At 35.8% G+C, this 24620-nt stretch overlaps 1 protein-coding gene across 2 annotated transcripts in view; it reads right to left on the bottom strand.

Moving 5' to 3' along the window:
- Positions 1-24620, bottom strand: part of LOC120333194 (dynein axonemal heavy chain 5-like) — an 87125-nt gene that overhangs the window by 35221 nt on the left and 27284 nt on the right. For both annotated transcript variants that reach the window (XM_078119109.1, XM_078119110.1), the window contains 30 exons: positions 23881-24090; positions 23181-23378; positions 22570-22695; positions 21704-21889; positions 21085-21260; positions 20406-20481; positions 19979-20091; positions 19345-19554; positions 17622-17826; positions 17105-17223; positions 16442-16578; positions 15787-15949; positions 14918-15029; positions 13806-13934; positions 13207-13406; positions 12699-12852; positions 12083-12279; positions 11310-11508; positions 10213-10431; positions 8982-9128; positions 8138-8310; positions 7242-7420; positions 6775-6962; positions 5920-6114; positions 5027-5269; positions 4118-4290; positions 3651-3777; positions 2104-2296; positions 900-1018; positions 488-578 (listed from right to left, as the gene is read on the bottom strand). In XM_078119109.1, the coding sequence (XP_077975235.1) occupies positions 488-578; positions 900-1018; positions 2104-2296; positions 3651-3777; positions 4118-4290; positions 5027-5269; positions 5920-6114; positions 6775-6962; positions 7242-7420; positions 8138-8310; positions 8982-9128; positions 10213-10431; positions 11310-11508; positions 12083-12279; positions 12699-12852; positions 13207-13406; positions 13806-13934; positions 14918-15029; positions 15787-15949; positions 16442-16578; positions 17105-17223; positions 17622-17826; positions 19345-19554; positions 19979-20091; positions 20406-20481; positions 21085-21260; positions 21704-21889; positions 22570-22695; positions 23181-23378; positions 23881-24090 (4957 nt within the window). The remainder of the gene's footprint in view (positions 1-487; positions 579-899; positions 1019-2103; positions 2297-3650; positions 3778-4117; positions 4291-5026; positions 5270-5919; positions 6115-6774; positions 6963-7241; positions 7421-8137; positions 8311-8981; positions 9129-10212; positions 10432-11309; positions 11509-12082; positions 12280-12698; positions 12853-13206; positions 13407-13805; positions 13935-14917; positions 15030-15786; positions 15950-16441; positions 16579-17104; positions 17224-17621; positions 17827-19344; positions 19555-19978; positions 20092-20405; positions 20482-21084; positions 21261-21703; positions 21890-22569; positions 22696-23180; positions 23379-23880; positions 24091-24620) is intronic.

Here is a 24620-nt window from a genome sequence, read left to right as displayed (position 1 = left end):
AATAAAAAAAAACAAGATGGCGGCGATTCGAAATTTTACTCTGAACCGATTCGAATAATTTGCTATTCGATTCGAAATGCCCAGCCCTACTCACTAACAACAGAATCCATCATTTAGAAAACCCTGACGAACTTTAGAACACGAAAAACAAGATCGAGTTAGCCGATTATCACGACATTTCAAGAACGTCCCCAAATACCACTATTGTTTAAAGTGTTGTATTAATGCAAAAAAGCCATGAGATTCTGCTCAATTCCAAAAACAAATCGGCTATCTGACTGGAGCGTAGTCAAGAATTTTCAAAGGAGGGTTTTGAAATTTCAAATTGCCAATTTATACCATTACAGCCGGCAGGTCAGAGTTTCAAGAGCCTTGTGTTTTAAGCTACGGAAAATTGCTATGTCTGCTACAATTTTTTTTCTTATATTTCAAAAGAGGTGGAAGAGGGTTGGGTCCAACACGCAACCTTCCATGAAAGTCAACTCACCTTGGAGCAAATCAATTGCTTGCCTGATGTACATACATTCCAATATTGGCATTTTTGCAAAACAAGATGTTGAGACGTAGTTCAGAAGATCCTATGAAATATAATTTCATTTTATAATACCAATGAATTTTGTGTTTACATTTTATTACTGTTTAGCTGAGTACAAAATTATAATTAAAATAACTTTATATTATACTAGCAAGCGAATCCAGAATAAACACTACCAATACATGATTGTATTTTATAATGGCTCAATTTAATAATTCAGGCCAACAACAGCGATCCATGGCAAACCTAGATTACACTATTATCAGCAATTCAAGAATTTCTAATTTATTCACTGCGAAATAAAATAATTGAACATGAAAAATAATAAAAAGTGAAAATATAACAAATGAATGCAGACACCCACTTGGAAAATGGAATCAAACAATTCCCACAGCTGATCGTTTTGTGCCTGTGGTAAAGTTGCCAGCCATCCTTGAAGTATTGGACGCCAATCCAAAGCTGAAGAGCTCATGAAGACCATACCTAGAAAAAATTTATAAATAGCCAGGTTGAATATTAAAAAAAAATACAAGCAGAGTCTGTACCTTTTGGTGATAAGAATAGAATACATAGTCATACGCAGAATATTCACAAACCGAAAGCATGAAGCGTTTGAGAAAAATAAACTCTTGATTTATTCTAAGAAACAATAATATTTTATTCATGTATTGATGATCAAGTCTCAAACGCACAAATGAACAGATGAAAAAAGTTGAAGTTGTTTCCATACGTCATCACAGTTAACTGTCATCGGTACAAATCAAGACGCTCCAAAGGTATGTGTACCAATATGAATATAACTAATTTTGTTCGCTTACTTTGAAGTTGTGTGAAGGGACTGAAACCTATGGACAGGGGGTATATTCACTTGGCTAACAAAGACAGTCCCTGAACTCGTAATAGAACTAAAATAAGGTAAATCGGAATAAAATTATGACCTAACCTGGCACACATACTGCAGAAGTACCCAAATCAAAGGGTTCCTATGTCACTTTGAAGGAAGTTTTTCCCTCATCGCTGGAGTAAATATTTATAAAATTTTATAAACTCTCATCAATGATATTCGTTGGCGATTCGATAATTATCCAGCATTCGTTTAGATCGGGGGTGTGCAACTCTTAATACATGAAGGCCAGATACAAATACCTGGTTGAAACCACTGGCCACACCTTTACTTAACATAGGCTTTTTAGCAGTTGCAGACACAAAAATTTTATTTATTGATCTTGTGACATGCGTTTGCACAAGACCAGATATAGTCATTGCAACACTAAACATACTAGACAACACATACTAGATTAAATTAAAAACTCGTTTCGCTGGCCGCACACCATACAAAAGTGGCGCTTCTCCGCGGGCCGCACAATTTTTTCTTGTAAGCCGCATTTGGCCCGCGGGCCGCAGTTGGCACACCCCTGGTTTAGATCTTAGCACACCAGCTGTATATTTACTCTAAGCTACTTGAGATTGAGTGAATTTTCTTTGAATATCAGTAGATTTATTATTTATTATTATTATTAACTTGCTTTGAACAAATATTTACGAAACTTTCAAATATCAACACTAACCATTACGAGAGACAGTAGCTGGTGAAGCATTGTCAACATTGTGAGGTTCAAAAATGATCTTGCAGTTTGGAGCCATAGGAATCCTGTCACCATTAGCCAGAGTCAAGGTTTTGTTGTCGTCCAAGACAGAGTTCAGATTTTCAATCCAAATTGCGTCCACGGGGCCGTCAAGTACAAGCCAAATGTGTTCTCCCTGTTAAAGAAGGATAGGATAGGATTTACATATTTATCCCGGGGGAGAGGAAAGCCGATAGGACGGCTTATCCATATGGCGAACCACGGCCTCTCGTCCGGTTACCATTCCAAGTCGGGTATGGGATTAGTTTTTACTGTATTGTTTGTTTTCGGAAGCATGGACTTGGTGGTGGAGGAAGCCGTAACCGACCAGCGGTTACGTGAACCACCCAACGACGGCGAGGAGTCCAGCAATCCTCTCGCACATAACCATCCCTGCATGGGATTCGAACCTGCGAACCCACGCAGAGTAATTAGAGGTGCGGTGGCGAGCGTATTCCTAACGCTTAGCCCGTTGAGCCACACCGCCGTTATCGTTATGATATACACCAGGGGTGGGCAAGGTTTCTGGACCAGTGGCCAACAGTTTTGCTTCTCTGAGCTGACGGGCCATGTAAAAAAGAAAATATAAACCCCGTGCCAAAACTAAATTTAACCGCAATCTTAACAAATTTCAATTTTTAACTAAAACATTAGAATTTGGTTACAGTTTGGTTGTGTCAGCATTAGGCGGGCCTGAATGAATTACCCAACAGACCGAATTTGACCAGTGGATCGTAGTTTGCCGGTGTCAGATATACACATAGATATTTATACTAAAATATATGTTTGCTAGAAATTACACTCATTAGTAGAGTTTAATTGGAACTGTTTTGATTAAAGTGAATTTTAAATTAGTTCAGTTGATGACATATTCGACAAATGCCATTTGATATACCAAGTATGTTGCACTTGCATTACAGTGGATCATCATGCCAAAGTGCTATGTATCAAAATTGGTCCATATTAGTATTTGTTTATCTCTAGCTAAAATCTATTTATGTTAAAGTTCCTCATTAATGTGTATGTTAAACGTAATTCCTAAATTCCACAGACTTAACTCACTTATTTGCGTCACATGTTAGATAAGATATATAACACCCACAGATTACCCACCTTCAAACCCTGGAGAGAGTAGACCTGACATGGGGAAACTATGGCGCGCGGGCAAAATCCGGTCTGATTGGTATTTCAATCTGGCCCGCCTGATGCTGCCCCAACCAAACTAAACCCAAATTTTGATGTTTTAGCTAAAAAATATACCTCAAGGAATCTGTTGAGATTGTGATTAAATTTAGTTTTGGCACGAGGATTATTGTTTTCCACTTCTGCTTTTGTAACACTGTAAATATTATTCATAAAATGTCACTTTTTATGTCACACTTACATGGCCCGCCAGTAGGTGGGCAGATTTTTTGACCTCTGGTACAGAAATGTTTAAAGCACTGATATTTTTGGCTTTTCCGCACAAGAATAGAAATGTAGCTGCAAACCTTCTTGGCTTTGTGTGTTCTGCGCCACAATGTTGAGAAGATGCCGTCAGTCCAATCGTTAGTTGCAACATCCAATGTACCGAACATCTGAGGCGCGGTTATAGCTTTTGGATTCATTCTCATTTCTCTGAAATATCAATATTTACAAGTGAGTAATTGACAATAAAGAGCAACGGATACAAGTCTTCATCTCCGGGAACACATTTTAGAGCGCTCCGGAAGTGTGTGAACCAATATGGAGGTAACTAAATTTGTTAGCCTATTTTACATCATGTTGTGTAAAGGGACTGGAACTTATGGGCAGGGTTTATATTCACTTGGCTAACCCAGACAGTACCCGAACTCGTAATGGAACTAAAATAAGGTAAATCGGAATAAAATTATGGCCCAACCCTAACCTGGTACACACACTACTGGAGTACCTTTTTCCAAATATTCTCAACATGCCACAATTTTTTTCTATTTACCTGTGTGGTTCGCCACAATCTGTCATTGCTTTCATGAGTATGTGAATGCATTTAGTTTTCCCAGCACCACTTGGTCCTAAGGCCATCATTCCGTGACGTACACGCTGAGTTTCAAACAGTTGAATTAGTTTCAAAATCCAGGAAGGATGGTTCATGAGACCTGCTTCAGTGACCTAAAAGTAAATCAAAATAATTTTTCAGAATCTGTGACATAGATATTTTAATTCGATAAGCATTCAAATATCGGAATTCCATTTCGGATATTCAAATTTGATGATGGAACCATCTACGTGGCGGTAACTTTTGAGCGCCAGAAGAAACAAAATGAACCAGTGAGGTACAGTCATTGTTTTATGATTATCCAGTGTTGTAGTTGAAAAATATCATCAGAATTCTACATCGTGTCTAAATTGCTATTTGAAATATCGAACGAAATTAAGAAAATAAAAACGGACATCGGCTCAAAATATATAAAACAATTTGTAACTTATAAAATGTGTTATGTATTTGACTGATCTGAATATTTAAATACGTTGTTATTTACGGTGACGGTGCCACTTGCTTGTCATACACTCAATCGCCAACAAAATTGACATCGATTATAGTGCTCGCTTTGGTGTACGTTTAATCTCGAAAAGACATTTCCATAGATTTCAGGTCCTAATCCTGACATCGTTGTGTTAGGGTTAAATTAATACTAAAATGGCTGAGATCACACAACCGCAACTGAGATTGCATACCAAAGTAGCACACACTTGGCAAAGTGTCGCGAAAGACTTGACTTGTCATATAGTCAACGAACCCTTGGATAACATTTGTATAACGAGGGTTCGTCGCAGTTTTATGTAAAGTTGAAGTATTTGAAAAATATACAGATTCTCTAAACGTCAAACTGGAATTTTAAATTACCTGGTGATGTATTGCGCCTTCAAGGTCCGCATATCCAGCTTTGTCCAACACAATACCAGGAAACAAGTCATTAATCAGAGACAAGAAGAGAGGTTCGTCTTCATCTACAAGTTTGGAAAGATTCATGTCACGCAAAACTCTCATGACGTGGAGGGGTTCGGGGTCATCCGGGCTGGCTCTCTTCACGCCACCAAGTGTACGGAGTACTGAGAGGATGTTGCGAAGACCGAAATCGTAGTGGACCTAAATGATTATTAAAAAGTCTCACAACATTTTCTTTTATTGTGAATAGTGTAGTACAAAAACTGAAATGAGTATTAAAAGGTCTCACAACCTTTTCATTTTTCAATAAGAAACTTTAGATTACAAAAAATGATTACAAGAAAAATGATGAATTCATCAAATTGTAAAGTTTATTAACTTTGAGAGAGCTATGTAATAGATTGAGAGTAACATTCCATTACATTTTTGTTTCAATTGTTATTTTTTCTTTGTAATAAATGCGACATTTGATACATATTTTAGCTAAGCATGGTTTAGCTCAGGGGTTGGTTTTTAATTACTTTCCGAAGTGGGCCACTTACAGATATTAGACTAGGCCGGAGGTTCAAAACTCAACATGAAACTATGCATGAAAAACAGTTTACTCAAAAATAACTGGCGTCGATAACAATCTCCGAGCTGATCGTTTCACTGATGCAATGCAAGAGGTATTTGTTGCGGGAGAAATTTATATCCATGAAAACTATTATCATAATCCGGCCCGCGGGCCGTGATTTGCCCAACCCTGGTCTAGCATACATAATTATAGCTCGTGATATATCTATTCTACAGCCAATTTTTGCGATATTATTCGAAATTTCTTGATTTCAGCATGATTACAGTAGGCGTACCTGTTTTGACAGTTGTTCTTCGCACAGTTTGTATAAAGTGTAGAATTTCTTAGAAAGTGTCTGGTTCTGTAGAAAACCACAAGAAGCAAGTTTCACACGAATGATGATAGCTCTGTCAGGTACCATCATAGCCACTGTACGGAACTGAATCTTCAAGTTTTCTGGCAATTCTTGACGACCAGCATAACCAGGGTTCTAAAGAACGAAAAAGGACGTTATTGCGCATGTACAGTATTTAACAAAAGACATAACATAGGACACATTGGAAATCTGGGATATTGAAGAATAGTGGCCATTCCTGAATATATGCCATGGTAAAAAAAATTACAATTCTCTGATTGATACCTGCGGCTCCGAAGTCGCATGCGACTCTTTGTTCTGGGAGCTCTGACTCCGGTGGATCAAAATGATTACAGTTTTTTTTTTGTTAGCAGCCGTAGGAATTCAATGAAAAAAAAAATTCCCACTAATCACACATCAGATTTTGTCATAGACTGAATTATTAAATCATTTGCGACTCATGTTCTATATATAATGACGCCTCTTATACCTCACTTCGAAAATAATTCTTGGAATAAACAAATAACAAATGTTGTTTGTTATGAATGAGAATAAATAAATTGAAGGTCAAGTAAGAGTGAAATGTTTGTATTAATAATACTATTTGGGTTTAAGATGTTGATGGATGCTAGATGCTTCCTTTTGTCCTCCTGTTTTTTATTGGTGTTTTTGCCGCTGCCGTGGTTACTTTCACTTTCCCGCGTGGCAGCCCCTTTTATTTCATTTTAAAATGTGGCATTTACTGAAATATCTTGAGGAAAAGTAGCCTGTCATGACTCAAAGTTCTCTACCTACCATAGTCAAAAATATTCCGAATTCTCTGTCAAGTCTGACGACGTCTCCATCAGTGAAGATAAACTCTGATTTTTTCATTTTCTTACATTGAAGTACGATCCAAATTTGTTGAGCAGCTACTGAGAGCACAGGGAGCTCAATACGGTTGAATTCGTCGAAGCAACCCCATGATCCAGACTGGGCAAGACCTAAAGGCAAAACCAAGATTTGATTGACTCTATTGGTACAGTTCTTTTACAGAATATGTTCGGGTTTTTCTATGAAATGGTCTAAGCCAAAGCATTGGACTCAACTCGGCATAGCGGTAATAAAAAATCATTACATTATGGAATTCTTTTTGTATTTATACAAAGCATTTCCTAGGAATTAAATATGATTTGATTATATGTTTCCAAGACTCCAATCTACATTCAAAAACTCTATAAAAAAATTTATTATGGAGTGACTCTTGTGGGCAACACAATTACCTTTGTAAATACGACCAAGTCCTCTGTAGTCCATCTGATCAGAGCAGTTGAAGACTACAACATACTTTCCGAGGCATTTTCCCATGTCCTTGGTAGTTTCTGTTTTGCCTGTACCAGCAGGGCCGGCGGGAGCGCCTCCCATGCTCATTCCCAGTGCTTGGGCAAGAGTGATGTAGCATCTGTAAATAAATTAAATGAATATTTGAATAGAGAGTAATGCTTTACTGTTACAGTGCAGTGTAGTCATGTGATTTTTGCATGTTATAAATTAGGAAGTTCATCATGATGGCGTTAATCCGTATACCTATATAACAGACTATAGCAAACTGAAATAGTTGTATTGATTAACAATGCAATTTTCACATCAGCATACGATAAAAGCAATGACTTGAATGTCTTGGCCATCGATTTTTTATTAATAGTTCGACGAGATAATCAAATTTTAGTTGAACATCGTTTAAGATATTTAGTGAAAAACCATATAAAAAATTTCAGGCTATGTTGTGTAAAAATATACAGATTTTAATATCATGCATTTGCAGAAAAGTGCCTTAAACACAGATGTGTGTTTAGCTGTAGCGTTCAAACTGCTGGTCCGATCTGGTTGAATTTCTTATGTGGGTTATGCTGTCACACCAGTATAGTGCGTGTCGCCGAAAGTGTACCGCTGACTCGAACGCCCAGTGCTTAAACTAATCTAGCAGTTTCGGTATACCAGTCAGCACACCGTCGTTATGGGAATAATTTTGCGTAGATGGTAACGGTTAACTGGAGTGTGGGCGCCTCATGTATCATGGGCGCCTACTAGCTTGTATACCGATTTATTTGCCTTTATTTTTGGGCACTTCAACGGAAATTCAAAACAAAATATGTTAAATCTAAAAACTGTCTCTCACCTATCAGTAAGCGGAGTGATTACAAGACGTTCAGTGCAACCAGTGTATTCATTGCAATAGTCGAAGTCGACGTCAGTAACTGAGATCAGACAACGATCGGTGTCTTCAATGAAGTAGAAACGAGATTGCTTCAACCATTCGAAATCGTTGGATGATTTGATATGCATTCGGCACTAAGAAAAATAATTCTAACTTAGGAAAAGGAACTTTTAATGTTCAATGTTAAAGTGGATTTGTATCATTCTATAATATGATAATTACTGGTCAAATAAACAATGAAACTTGTAAAGCATTTTGGGTTCTAATCATAACATCATTATATTAAAATGTTTCACCAGCAAATCTATCATAAAAGCAGACATAACTTCAGTGATGTTCATTATGTTGCTATGTAATGAATTCATTTATTTACAAATCGATTGTAAAACACCTTGGTCTCTGAAATCCTTGATGTTTGTCATTTCCTATACTCAAAGCATTATCTATTTAAGACCTATTGTGATTTAAAAAAATTCTTTACAGGTAGCGAAGCATAGCGGTAAGATCTAACTGTGTTGTAGTATCAGGTCAAATATCTCGATACGAAGCCAATGGCAACTATCCCAGTGTGTGATGTATTAGGTAAAAAATAGCTAACAGGAAATGTTTCGTTTCCCGATATCTACAGCGCTATATGTAGTAAATTTCATTAAAATCAACAGGTGGTTACGGGAGCCAACGGCTATAAGTATTTGAAGAATGAGTTCGTGTGCAAAACTGAATCAAAAATGTTATTTTATTTGACTCAGTTATTAAAATTTTTTATTTGTTCTGAATTTAATTACAAAGACTAATTTAAACAAACCAGATCATCGAAAATATCTCTTTGATGGACGTGGATTGTGATTAAGGTTTCATATTTTGTTCTTTCGTATTTCGTCAACTCTTGTGTGGTCATTCCAATGAGTGTGTTCAACATTTCGAGAAACCGTTGGTTGGTGTTTTGCATGATCTGTGATGAAAAAAAGTGACTGGGTTAAAGTTGCAAAGGTAATAATATGATTCAGAAAAGTTTGATCCCATTTTAAGTCTCAGGATCATATACGGAAAAGGTCTAATGTCAAATCTCTATCTTCCTCAATGGTGTCCAATGGCGTTTTACAGAGGTGCAATGGCAAGGGTGACACAGGAAACAAAATTAACACTTCAACTTTCAGTTTTACTATACAGACTTCCCATAATCATCAATTACGACTTCAATGACACAGGGGGACTTTCAAAAACAGAATCCATGATATTTGGAACATATTCTAGAGCAGGGCTACTCAACTAGCGGACCGCGATCAAATTGCGGACCTTTCGAGTATTGGATTCGGACCGCACCTAATTCTTTAATTTGGATCATTAGCCGAACTTTTTAAATTTGCTTTTATAAAATGACTCTATAGTTTCGAATATATATGAAAAGAACTATAACACCATAATAAATGATCTTGATTTGCTAATAATCATTAGCCGGTCGAGGAAGTGCGTGTTTAAGGATGCCGAAATATCATATCTGGAAAAACCAGACCCAAATAATTTTGAAGTTTTGTATGTGGATCTTCGGTAAAAATAGTTGAGTAGCCCTGTTCTAGAGCAGTGGTTCTCAAACAGTGGAGCGCGTCCTACAAGGAAGGCGTAGAGGATTTTTTTGAAGAAGCGTGAAGCTAATTAAAAATGAAAATACCGTATTTGTTAGATTCAATCACGCCTGCCTTATTTTGAAAATTTTCAATTTTTTTTAATTTGGATATTTACGTTCCATCCACGTATTTCCAACATTCTTTCGCCTTACTATCTATTATTTGTATCTTATCGTTGCTGGTTATTTTTTGAGTTGGGCGCGAGACTTGACAAATTATAAAACAGGGACACGGCTTAAAAAGTTTGAGAATCACTCTTCTGGAGAAAACATAACTTATAAGCAAATAGTCATAGACACTTTTGCTTGAAATAATACACAAATAGAAGTTCAAGTGCTAAACTTATTCCTACATTTTTGTTGAAGTGATTGACCCATCGGGTTCTGTTGTTTTGGGCAATGCAGTACATACCTTCTTATCCGATTTACTCTGTGATAAAGCGTCCTCTGCATCTCTGGTCCATATCATTTGAATCCCAAGCAAGCCGCATTGAGCAATGACGACGTTTTCAAAGTCAATTAACTTAAAGTTCTGTTGATCTGATATTGAAGCATACGCATTCCTGATGTAGCTATGCATTGTGGCACGAACGACATTGAGAAGCTTTCCAAGCCAGATTTCAACGTTACCCTAGAAAATAATAAAACTTCCATTAGGCAAAATTGACTGAATCAGACAAACATTCATTAATCATTAGTGCCAAGAAGTGCCAATTTTAAATGATATGCGGCCCACGAGTTTTAACTTGATTTGGTGTGTGAGTAATTCCAGCCCATTTGCGTTGCAAAGCCTATATCTGGGTGCATTTTATGATCAATGCCTATGACTTTACAATGCCCTAACAGCTAGTTTGTGCAAATAACCTATGTCATAAGATCAACAACCAAAATTTTTGTGCTTTCAACTAATGGAAAGCCTAGGTTGAGTAAAGGCGCGTCCACGGTTTTACCCAGTTATTTCTATCTGGCCTTTCTGTATTAAGGGTTGCACACCTATTCTTTGCATGCATATTTGGGCAGTCAATGCGAAAATAAGAAAAAATTTCATTTGCAATCATGCAAAACAATAGATTTTGTGACTCACAATGACTCCTGTTTCGTAACAGGTTTGAAATTGATTCAATGGAAATTATCTGCTGGTCAGAGGTTTGTTTGAAGCAAAAGTTAATAATAATTACTTTGATTTGAATGGCGGTCGTTTACTGAATAGTGAAACAGTCTCAATATTTTCAAGTTATGTATCGGCAAATAGATACTCTCGTAGTGTGTGTACCAGGTTAGGGTTAGGCCATAATTTCATTCCGATTTTCCCCTTTTTAGTTCTATTACGAGTTCGGGAACTGTCTGTGTTAGCCAAGTGAATACATCCCCTGCCCATAGGCTTCCGTCCCTTTTCACAACTTGATGTACAGTAGGCGAACAAAATTAGTTATCTCTATATTGGTAAAAACACTTCTAGAGCGTCGCCAATAAAATGAAATGCTAGCAGATAACGAACAATATAATTACCTGGCAGAGAACTGTTTCATTTAGATCAACAGCCTCATTCTCCTGTGATTTAATTTGCAAAATTTTGTCATAAACTTTATCGTCAAATGTCACTCGATAAACGTTGTCAAACAAACTCAACAAATGACTTTGAATTGTGTGAGAGTCGCTGGCTTGACCAAGGATCTCAAGCAATGCGGGATCTGACACGAAGAAGAATCTGAAATATGGATAAGTATTTTGGTTGAAAATTTTGTTTCGAAAAGAGTTTAGCTAACAAAAATAACTCTACTCGAGCATGGTATGGATGTTTCGCCGACCCTTGAAAATCTTTCTGAACGAAGTGTATTAGCGGCTGCAAAAATTTCAATTGTTAGGTAATCGTTTACTTTTTGCTGATTGGTCATTGTTACGGTAATAAACAAAGAACTCGATAGTCGAGGAAACATCCAGTAACCTCTGAGCGAGTCTAATCTATGCTTTGGCAAACTGGGCCTTCTCTGGCGACCAGAAGCAAGTATAAGTTTTTGGTTGAAATGCTCTTCAAAAAGGTTGTAACTATTCGAATTAGAAATATAACTATTTGGGCTTCATGCCTATGTTCATTCTAATACTTTCTGAGGGCTGCGGGCATATGCTTTCACTAGATAACATTAATAATGACTGTAAAGCAATAATGTTTTTAGCTTTTGTTGGTTTGTTGCCTTTTTAAAATAAAATAACTGTGACTTTAACAAAAAGTTTGGTAAACATTGATCTATTTTATGGGAATGTCTAAGCAAAAACAAACAAACCTGGGAAAGATCAATCTCTTCTTCTCGAGGTAACCAGTAAGTGATTTCTGACACATTTCAAGTTGTTCTAGCAAATGTGGCAACAATTGAGCGAGAGTGTCATCTCCCATACAGCATTGTACAATGTTTGTGTTCTCGTGAGCTTTTTGCATGATCTTCTGCCAGGACTTGTCAATGTTACCAAATCGTTTCGCTTCCTGTTTGGATAAAACAATAATAATCGTTACTATTGATACTGTTGCATTCTAAGATTCATTATGGTACTCTCGTAGTATGTGTATCAGGTTTTGGTTAGGCAATAATTTCATTCGGATTTTCCTTATTTTAGTTCTATTACGAGTTCGGGGACTGTCTGTGTTAGCCAAGTGAATTTTCCCCCTGCCAATAGGTTCCAGTCCCTTTACACAACTTGATGTAAAGTAGGCGAATAAAATTAGTTACCTCCAGATTGTACATATACTTTTGGAGAGCCTTTATTATTGATCAGAATAATAATTCACAAAAATATTCGGAGGAATTCGAATCGAATTCTGGTATTTGTTCTATACTACAATACAAAAACACTGCTCGTTTCAACTCAAAGCACGAATGAACAACAGTAGAAATCAATTCAAACCTGTGGCAATTGTTTGGCAATGTCACCGCCGACAAACACAGCTTCCAAGTAAACCCATAAATTCTGCACGACAAGCCAGTTCTCAATAATTTCGGTTGTTCCAGATAACTTTTGAACCCAGGATTGAATTTGAGGTTTAAATGGTGCATTGTATCTGTAAAAATGTAAATACGTAGAATATATTGGTAAACGTACACTATTTAAAGACTGTTAGATATATTTAAAGATGTTTGATCCTCTGGTACAATGATGATTGAAACAACTATCAAAATGATTTAATAATCCTATGCTAAACTGCGGCCTCTCGTGCGGTTACCAGTCCATGTCGGGTATGGGATTATAGTGAACTAGTCATTTGTTTTCGGAAGCATGGACTTGATGGTGAAGGAAGCCGTAACTGACCAGCAGTTAGGTGAACCACCCAACAACGGCGAGGAGTCTTCCAATTTCATTTGCATACCTTTCAGTTAAAAATAGGAAAATGTATCACACTTCAAAACAAATGTACCTGTTGCTCATAAGAGACGCCAAAACCATGAGTGAATCTTCCATGAGGGCGACGGCATCTGTAATGTCTACTCCTCTCAAGAGCAGCTCTCCTCTCGCTTTGAACTGACTGAAAGTAAAAACTTGGCCGCTCCAGTCTGCAACAACTTGTTTCAGTTTTGCTTCGATATCTTTTTCCTTGACTGCACTGATACAAACGTCCTGTATTTCATTGAATAGTATTATAAAAACGTTACAAGTGCATCAGAATTTAGAAATATAAACTACAAGTAGAAAAAAGTTATAATGGAATTGGCAATTACACATTTTTTTATTTTCGGTATTAAAAAATATTTCATAAATATATTGGAACAGTTGTAGACAGAAATTAACAAAAAATTTTCATCACAAATTGCGCAGTCCAAGTTTTGCGAGCTTAGAATTGGTTCATCATAAATTACGAGTAATTGAAACAACGCGAGATTGGAAAATTCAATTACGCAGTTGGCGAGTATTTAAAAAACAAATCCCAAAAAAATACTACTTTCTTCTTTGCTAACTATCAAATATTATCATTATTAAAATTGATAGAATTTTAAATAAAAAAGCAACGCAGTTTACCTCGATGTCTTCCTTGTTTTGCAAGAGTGGGGCTTCCATAATATTTCTGAGTTGAAAGTTTTCATTCTCGATGTCAAAGTTATGTTTGGTGATTCCTTCAATTCTATCCCAATGACGTTTCATCATAGCCTGATTAGACAAATAATATACAGGTTTTATTATTTAATTCGAGAGGCTTTCTACACACTAACACAAATGTATTTCTGTAATGTATCGCCTTCAAGAGGCTTGCTGCACACTAACACAAATGTATTTCTGTAATGTATCGCCTTCAAGAGGCTTGCTGCACACTAACACAAATATATTTCTGTAATGTATCGCCTGACCGTTGACCGTTATAGTTGAAAAATGCTTGTCTGAAGAAGTCTGATCTCGGTTGGACGAAACGTTACAGAAATACATTTGTGTTATCGAGCAGCAAGACTGACTGTTTTTTCAAATAGTATAGTCTTCTTTATTCGTGCCACAACATCCTTGCGTTACACGCATACGGATTCACTCCCACAAAGGCATTGAGCTAGGAAAGGTAGTTAGTTAGTCTTTTGTAACCCCAACTGTTAGCAATATACAGGTTGTAAGTTATTTAAGAAACATGGGTTAATCATGGAATATTTGAAATGTGATGAACAAGTAATTTTATCCCAGATGATTTGATCTGTATCTATTACTTCCGACACAACAAAGCTTGAACATAAAAAGATACAGGAGCATAATACTATAGAAACACAAGGTCTTTCACGATATTCACAAATCCATGCATCTGAAAAAGATAATTGTCTAACTAACCCCATACCGAACATGAAATGGTAACTGGACGAGAAGCCGTGGTTCATCATATGATTAAGCGGTCTTTTTCGGCTTTCCCTCATCCAGGATAAATATGTATATGTAATGGATTACAATAAAACATGTGTATAACATTGGCCTGTTTTAAAATAATGTTTGAATATATGCTAATAATGTGCTCATATCATGTTTTAAACACTGTGTTACAAATAATTCAAATTAGTGAAACATACGCTACAATGGGATTTCGGCTCAGAGAATATATAAAAATTAGTTCAATTCTTCAAAAACCCTTGTAATATATTTTACAATAAACATTTTCTTACGTCGTTTGACATCATTTCCAAGAGTGGACAACATTCACTGAAGTTATCAATGCTTTGTTTTAAATCTAGGAAGGCTTTCCATTCTTTCAATGCTTTTGGAAGTTTGCGGCATCTGTCAAATTAAAGAAAAGAGATGTAGAGGCTTGAATAATCTTTGAATGCAGCATTGTGTATAATCAGCATACATTGCATTTGGCAAAATATTTTGTAATTCTGGACGTTATCAAGAACATTGTGGAACGATTTTTACCAGACAACGATGACACATTTATATTTTTCCTCTACCGTAAAAATACGGTACTCGAAATTTTTGTTAGATTTATCGTAAATGATGAGCGAAGATTTTCATTATATCATATCAGAATGAGATAAATTTGAGGGCAACGTGAAGTGTTAAAATTTTAAAAGTTAAGGGATCCCCCAAAACAGAAACTCCGGTTTTGATTCATCCGCTCTTATTTCATAGCGACACCGTGTGTCCCATCACTAATTAAATGATAACTCGCTAATTATACGACATAATTCATCCAAAATCAATAGGCTTCTGGTCCGAGATATGATGAATGTACATGCAAATTTGGAGCAGATTCAACCTCGCTTTCGTGAGATATCGCGTGTATCTAACAGACAGACAAACAAACAAGCAAACAAACAAACAAACAGACAAATACCAACAACATACTTACCGATCTTAGGATCGATAAGTAAAACTATACATACCCTACAGAAATTTATTTGGGATAGGTAAGGATTCAAAAATACAGATATGATCAAATCAACATGCTGAATAAATCACGTGGATAAATGACAACAATTTGAAGAAAGCTTCCACATATGGTTGCAGCGAAATTAAATAAAATTGTACTAACTTGTTTTGGAAGTCCAGTAACTCTTGATTGATTTTTTCAATGTCCAATTCGGCCCATAGAATGTCATAGTAGCCATTGATACTGTCAATAACAGTGTTGTAGAGTCCGTACAGTTTCTGTAGAAGAGCAAGCTCACGCTTGATACGTTGTAAGTCCGTGTATTCTGTAAAGTAAAGTGAAAAATAAATCTCATATATATAATAAATGATCGTTTTTACGCTGTGTAGGCGAACAAAATTCTAAATTACAGTATTTTATGGCGCACAGTCGATAAACTGCTTATATTGGGTTTTGTCTCCACATGAGGGCACCTGTATATAAGACGCAATGGTTTTTAAGGAGTATCGGGTTACTAAAAAAACGTGAAAACGGCAGTTTGTTCATAAAACAATAATATCGCTACTGTTTTCGAGTGTAGAATATACAACATAAAGCACTACCTGGTCCATAACTGACTTGTACGGCGCACGATCAATTTCCAAATTTTTTCAAAATTGGCCCCAATTGTGTGCATACTGACGTCATTTAATATTTTTCGCTACATTAACAAAGTTACCGACTATCAATGAAATAGTTAGTATTTTCTTGATAAACACAAATAATGACAGCATATGCGCAAGCAAAAAAAGTGCATATGTTCTCAAACATAACTTACCAGTAACATGTAATCCAAACAGTTCTTCTCCGCCAGAGTAAGTTGTAAACTTTCTCCACAATTCATCGAATCTGGTCTGAAATATTTGCAAACGATCGCTCGCTTCACGTGGTGGAAGACCTTGGATATTCGGACCCCTGCAAATAATTAATAAAATGTTGTCTTTTGAATAGGACTAAAACCGGATCCAAAAATGACTTTTGGATGTAAAGTACCGGTAATTAATGGAAATTGAAAGAAAAACGTATACTTTTACATCTTGTCAAGAAATTCACTGCGGGCAAATATTAAATAATCTTGACACTTTTTGAATGCAATATTCAAAACTTGAAATCAGTGAATAAAAAATCAATGCTAAAAGCCTGGTAATCACTGATATAAATTCGACAAAATCCAGTAATATAATATGAATAATAATAATATATTCTAAATACTGAAATCTATTTGAAATACCAAATTTTTTATAACATTATCAGCCAATGTCGAGTATTAGCAACATGCAAACCTTCCTAACAGTCAAACTGCGTATGCGTATCAAAGAGTATGACGATTACCGATTGATGACCAACAAAATCTAGTAATATTCAACTGATAAAATACTAAATATTATGGGCTTTGAACGACATTATTAGCTGAAGTTTTCTTCTTAACACAAACACAAACCTTTCTTCATAATCAACATAAAATTGTCCAACGTCCCCTTGGAATTTTTCAACTCCCGCAAGTAAGTCTTTCTTGAATCCAGGTTGGACTTCGAGGAGGGTAGTTTGAACTGTGACAACCTAGCCGAAAAGAAGATGTTTTATTCTTCTTAAATTTATTTTTTATAATTTTTATACATATATTCTAACATTTTATCAATACCAATCAGAAGAAATGAGGAATTTAAAAATTCAGAAAGATAAATATGTTTCTCTTTTGCAATTGACTTCTGTTCACGGTAAGTACTCATTAAAATGTTGTGACACATGTTGTTCTTTGGAGCATCAGAAGTATGCGAACCAAGATGGCGTACATCTTGAACATAGTGTATGTATAAGGTTAAGGTTCAGGTTGTGCGCCATCTTGGTGCACATACTTCGGGAGCGCCAATTCTTTTAGTATATACATGATCATTCTACAACTATTTTTCAGAAAATAAATATAATATGAAGCTCGGTGGACACTCATTTAAGATTACCTGCGCTATCAGGTTCTTCCAGCCATAAGCAAGTCCATCCACTCTCTCAGCGTTTCCATCATTGAAAAAGAGTTCCAATTTATTCAGCAAGGCGTACGATTCTTCTGCTGGGGCAATATTCATATCAATTTTGGTCTGCTCTTCACGGATTTCTTGAAGGGCTGACATTGCTCCACGGACATCGTCAAGATCGTTGATAGAACGACTGAAATAAAATTGAAAAATGAGGTTACGTTTCCAATCATATTATGCTACAACCAGAAGCAATCAGTATATCATTTTCTAGTTATTACAACTTATGTTAGACAGTCAGGATAAAACAGACATAATAACAATAATATAACTGAGATTCTGTTCAATACAATGCTACGGACTCGTTAATGGTGACCGTACATTTGAACCCATGTACATTTGAACCCATGCGTATATCCACGGGTTCAATCTATATGCGGGTGCTAAAACCCATGGGTTAGGGTTAGTATGGGTTTAACTATCCGTGAAACAAAAAAAATTCCATAGGTGCAATAGCATACAGGTGCAATTGCCATGGGTTCAAATGTACGTGGGTTCAAATGTAATGGAACCCTCGTTAATAGATGCGGTAGATAAAAAAATCCTACGTAAACCATATTAGACCATATTTTTCTTATCATAAGTAGAGTGGACATTGCATATAATGCTTCAACCAGACTCCAACGTAGATGTAAAGTGTTTGAAGCGTTTGAAGCAATCAGCAGATCATTTCATGGTTATTACAACATATGTTAGGCCGTCAGGATTGAATAGACATAATAATATTAGTACAACTTTAAAACATTCTGTCTCAAGGGCAGCTAGTATTTGGTTATATTTATGAGCAAATTTGAAAACTCTAAGTGGGTTACAATCTTTCTAATAAACACAAAGCAGCAGTAAAGCATGCCCTTCAACAATTGCCCATCTAAATATAATGTAACTGTACTATGAAGTTTGTCAGAAAAAGAAAAAGAATTAATTTTGGTACTGAATTAGTGATCAAATTCCTATTAAAATCAATTATTGGACACGTTTAGTGGCCATAACGATCGTTTCAAAATTTTGTTGTTATTGTTATTGTTATTTGTCTCCGTCTCCATTTTAAAAAAATCGCTTTTCTCTTCGAATACTGGACCAATTGCTATGATATTTTCAGTGGTTAAAGATAAAAATTTTCTCCAGAAGGCTATCACTTTTTTTTTTCGCTATGACGTCGACAAAATTATTGCCACTGGGTGGCGCTACGTGTCCATATATTTGAGCATAGCTCTCTTGTTTGTTTATAATGCTAAGATCCGAACGCAAGTCTTATTATATGGAAAACAACATAATTTGAAAGCGCGTGGATCACTCACAACTTCAAAGCAAATGTTAACCGATAATCTATCAATTAAAGAGCAAGGCAGCGGTCAATCGAGAGCTGAAACAAGTATACATCTAAATGCAGATGTGAGGTATGGAGGAAGTTGAAACGAACCTAACAAAAATCAATAACCAAATCGGCAACTTTATTGAAATCAATTATAATGGATATAATTCTACTAAAAACAGAACACATTTAATTTATGAAGAAATTAACATTTTTTAAAAACGGATATAATACCAGATAAAAATAATGATATAATCACTCGGAAGCAGCAGTTTTTGACCGTTACAACAATTATTCAACTATACATGTATTATAAAAAGTTCAATTGAAAAATCTAACCCAAGACGTTTGCCGAGATTTTCAATGAAGTTGAAGATGTTTTCCATTGCAGCCCCTGCCTTTTCATTCAAGGCGCCACCGAAAGCTCTCTTCCATGCTCTGCATTCTTGCACCAAAGCAAGTCTTAGCTCGTCTGTCAAGAAAAGAACAGATCCAACGCGATAGCTGTCTGGCAAATCGTCAACATTGGATTCCATGCTGTGGTAATATCTGCAATACCAAATTTTAAATGTTAGTTAGAAACTGATATGGGCTCGTTGAAAAGCAGTGTTATTCGGAGCATGCCGCGAAATGGGGATCAAAATTGCGACCAAATTGTTCGCAATGGCGATCTAGGCGTACTTCGGCGCCTCTGGGTCGTGAGTTTGTCTCACAACTGACGACAAACAGGCCTTGCTATCTTACAAACGTACAGGTCTCCTGCCAGTCTAGAAAGCATGGAGTTTTCATTAACCGTTCAATATCGTTGCCCGCTGGCCTCATTTTTTAATCGTTATGTTTACAGCAAACTGTTCCAACTTTTTGAAAACTACTATTTCTTGGTATAAAGGATTTCTTGAGATAAAAATCGTAAGTGTTCCGGGGCAAAAAAGAAAGAGAAACGCTGATCTATACTAATTCACTGATCATCTACCTGATTTGGGATTCGAACTCAGAATACAAAGGTTCTTTCTTGACAAATTCTTCTGCTTTCTCTTGCGGATCTTCTTGCCACAGCTCACTGAAGTAGCTGAAGTTTGTTAGAAGCTGAAAATAATCAGAATGTGAACAGTTAATAAATCTCTAAACAGTCGTATTTAGATATCTTTTAACAACAGAGAATGACTTATCCAAATTGGTGAGAAAGCAAGTTTATCCGTTTATTATTAAAGAACAAAAACTCGCTCAACAAAAACAGCCACTTCATGTAGAATATAATGGTAATAGCAGCAAACTTAATATAAATGGCAGAAAATAACAAAACATAAAGTGTTACTTTTAGATTTACATACTGCTCTAAAGCAAAATGCCAGTTATTTTCTAATTTGGAAATAACTATATAAAAAACAATAATTTCTTACCACGTCGCAGTCCGATTTTAAAGAGCTGATGACGGAGTGAAGCGCGACCACGACTTTGAGGACGTCTTTGTGTTCGCTAAAGTACAGGTAAAAGTTGTTTATGCAATATCCAACATAATAGATTGGATCTACACTGTACACAAATAATATGTTCTCCTAAAATTACCTTTTAACTCACCCCTTAGGAAATGAAAACAGCCCTCGTAAGGCAAAATTGTCAAATTTATCTACTGAATGATATACATTTCGTTTTGCAACAAATATTACATTTGTTTCCATTTTCCTTTATATGCAAAACACTAGTATTTATATACAGAGAAATATTTTAAACCAGTAGTTCTCAAACAGTAGGGCGCGTCCCACAAAGATGGCGTAGACAATTTTTTGAGGGGGGTGAAGTTAATTAAAAGTAAAAATAAGATAGTTAGGTTCGATCTTGTCCGGCTTATTTTGGATAATTACATTTCATTTATTTTGGTTTTTGAATATTTACGTTCCATCCACGCATTTTCAACGTGTTTTTTTAATAAAACATATTTTAGCCTAGCTTATTTGTAGATAGATTATTGTTGGCTAGTTGTTTTTGAGGTGGGGCGCGAGACTTGACAAATTCTAAAAATAGGGCGCGGCTTAAAAAGTTTGAGAGCCACTGTTTTAAACAATGTCATGTTTAAATCACCTCATCTGCTTGTCGATCGGTTTGATAGTTTTAACTTGAGGTTTTAAATCTTCTCCCATTTTCCGTGCTTGCTCTGCTTCCATATCTTGCTGAATTTTGTGCAAATCAGCATATTTCCAAAGCGCAACGTCCTTTGTTGCACTCAGTATCATATCAATGGCTCTGTTGAGTGCGGTCTGTAAAAATAGAAAAAATAAAAAGACATGCAAGGAGACTTGCAAAAGATTTATAAGCATTATTGCTTATGAAAAACCCATAGTTTAGATAATTCACATTTTCAAAAATGGTATATTTACAACAAAAAGCAAAGCCTAAATACATGGAATTTATATTTAAATACAACAAATAAAAGGGTATTAGCCTACATATAACCGCTGGTCGGTTACGACTTCTTTCATCATAAAGTTCATGCATCTGAAACGAGTAAATAACTAACCTTATTCTCGACATGCACTGGTAACCAGACGAGAGGCCGTGGTTCGCCATATGATTAGGCCGTATTATTGGCTTTCTTGTCCCCGGGATAAATATGTAAGTCCCAATCTTATCTTCTCCATCGGAAATAATAATAAATTCCTAAATGTCGTTATGTCAAATTTCATTTCATTTAAACATATACTTGTATGTCATCCAGGCTTGGCTTCAGCACAATCGTTGGTAAGGCCAACACAATGTTTGATTTGAACAATGGTGGTTTGTCCGAATCAGATTTTTCGGAGCTGAATCGACTGCTGGTTTGGTATTTGTTGAAGGTTTGTTGAAGACGTCGCTTAATGAGATCCAGAGATTGGCGGGTTGATTTGACCTAAAAAATGGTTCCAAATATTAGTTTATGTTTGACCAAAAGAATTTTTCGCAAATATATAAATAAGTGTTAAATAAAAACGATTCTTCTCTAACAAATGCGCACGATTCAAGAAAGAGGGTAAAACATGGAAAAATATCACTATTTTGGTATTGCTCATCACAAATTATTATTTGTTTATTTAAAAATCGATTTAAAAAGTGAACTTTGTGACGATTATGAAAATATACACATAGTTTCTTCTTCTCCGCACATAACTTTAAAAATTGTTTTCATAATCGTGGTTTTGAGGAAAGATACTTTCAAGTTCTAACTGCGTCTAGTTTCAAAGAATTATTAATTGAGACTTATTTTATTTTACACGCAATGTATAGCAATTACAAATTTACGAAATAACCTAAACAATAAACGTTCATTAGAAAGTTGAACTCGAAGTATTTTCTGTTGAAAATTTTCAAATTGAAGCCAGAAGTGCGTTAAAATAGGTTAAAACATATTAAACAAAGTACCATAGCATCCGTGTTTCTTTGACAGACATATCCTAGTAATGTGTAACTCATTGCACAGCAATTGCCAAATTACGAAATGACTTTAATAATAAACGTTTTCTGTTAGAAATTATTAAACTAATCCCAGAAAGGGGTTTAAATATACAAAAAAAAAAGTGTTGAGCAAAGTACCATGGCATCCGTGTTTCTTTGACAGACATGTCCTAGTAGTGTGTAGTACCAAACAGGAATGGTTTCTGATTTTGCGTGCGATTCAAGATTTGCAAGTTCGGCTTCAGTGTAGCGAGATTTAAGAATCTGTGGAAAATAGTAATTATTCAAATTGACGCCTCCAAAAATTAGATTTACAATTTGCGAGTTGTAATAAAAATATGGGAAGATATGATAAGTCGTAACCTATGTGTTACAAAAGAGAAAAAAAAAGGGAAGGGGGGAACTAGTAAAATTCTGGTTGAACCAAATGACATTAAACAATTTTGTGGTGTTGGTAATAAATATATCGTAAGATAAGTTTAACATATCATTTTTGATGGAAAATAGTTGAATAACCAGGGGTTAAAGTGAGATTCAAAGTTAGGATTTGGGGCAAACATAGCGATTTTCGGCATATGGATTAGTATATGGATTTTTTGGAAAATACGGGTTAAAAATAATCTTATTATATATTGGTGGAATGAGGGTGTCATATATATAGTAGAAGATAACTTTAATATGACATGATTTGACGAAAACAAAATAGTTGGTACTGCGCCAACATAAATATATTATTAGTTATTATTTACATCTATAATTTCGAAAACCGCTCTTTCCACAAAATCACTCCCAGTGACGAATCTCTCTCCAGATACTACAACAGTCTGTTCAGTATTTTCCACGAATTCTTCACATGTAATAGGTTTCTCTTCTGGTAAGTCACATAGTGCAGTGGAACCCATGTCGTCCAACGTAGCATCAATTCTACAATCCATGATATCTTGAATCTGAGAAAGAATTAGACCGAAAATTAATTAAGCACACATTTCCATATTCTAATATTCGGGTATTCTGAGGTGCTTGAATCTGATTTAAATTACATAACTAATATATAAACCATATTCTTTAAACGTCATGTCTGTCGAAACTTCAATTCCAGATCTTTACTGTTCGGCAGTGCCCACACAATATACTACTCCACGAGTGAAAAATATTAAACATTAGAAAAAACAGGTACTCGTTTGCTTGTGATATATATAATATATCTTGCTGTAATAAAGGTCATGTCCTGTCTTTACATCATATATAATAGGTGAAAACAGGCGAATTAATTGCTCGTACCAAATGTACTAAGGTAATATTTTGATATTACGTAATTTTTGCAACGATCATTACGTTCTACATGAAGTTACCGAGCTTCAATTCCCTGTTGCGACTAGTCAATACTTTAATTTGTAATTTAGGTTATCTCTGATACTTAAACCGAACAAAAACGTTGAATATACTCACTCTTTTGATCAAAATCTTCAATTCGTCCATTGCTTCGTATACATCCTTGATGTATTTGTCAATATTCAGAGAATTCCAGTTGATAATGGTGAGGCCAGGGCTTAGTGCGTCCTCTACGCGGGCAACAAACGGCTTCATCAACGGCACAAGAAGTGGTTGAATGCTGGCAACTGTATTGTCGAATGCTTTCAACATTTCTTGAAGATCAACCTGGTACGAAAAGTTGATTTCTAATTTTTAATTTGTTATTGGTCAGCATCTTTTTCAAATATTTGAGCTCATCAACGATTATGAATGCTGTTTACAAAAATAACTAAATTAAATATCCTAACTTAAAGTCGGCACAATAGTTCAGTGACGCTCCAGAAGTGTGTGTAGTATGGGGCGGGGTAACTAATTTTGTTTGCCTAACTTACATCAAGTTGTGTGTAGGGACTGAAACCTATGGGCAAGAGGTATATCCACTTGGCAGCGCTACCGTAGTATTCGTACCAAAATGGGGCACAACCTGCTAAGTGCTAACCCTTACCTGATACACATACAATGTTCAGGTTATGCGTCATCTTGTTGCACATACTACCGGAGCACCCTTTTTATGTCGTCAATTAGAACTGTTTCTGAACATCTATTTTTAAACTCTGGCATTCAAATTTGCATCACTTTTTAATATGTTCTGTGGTGCTCCTGAAGTATGCGAACCAAGATGGCGGACATCGAAACGTAGCATGGGTAACAGGTTA

The sequence above is a fragment of the Styela clava genome, chromosome 13 (assembly GCF_964204865.1).
Source record: "Styela clava chromosome 13, kaStyClav1.hap1.2, whole genome shotgun sequence".
Classification (NCBI taxonomy): domain Eukaryota; kingdom Metazoa; phylum Chordata; class Ascidiacea; order Stolidobranchia; family Styelidae; genus Styela; species Styela clava.
Note: the sequence above shows the minus strand (reverse complement) of the source record. Positions and strands in the feature narration are given on the sequence as shown.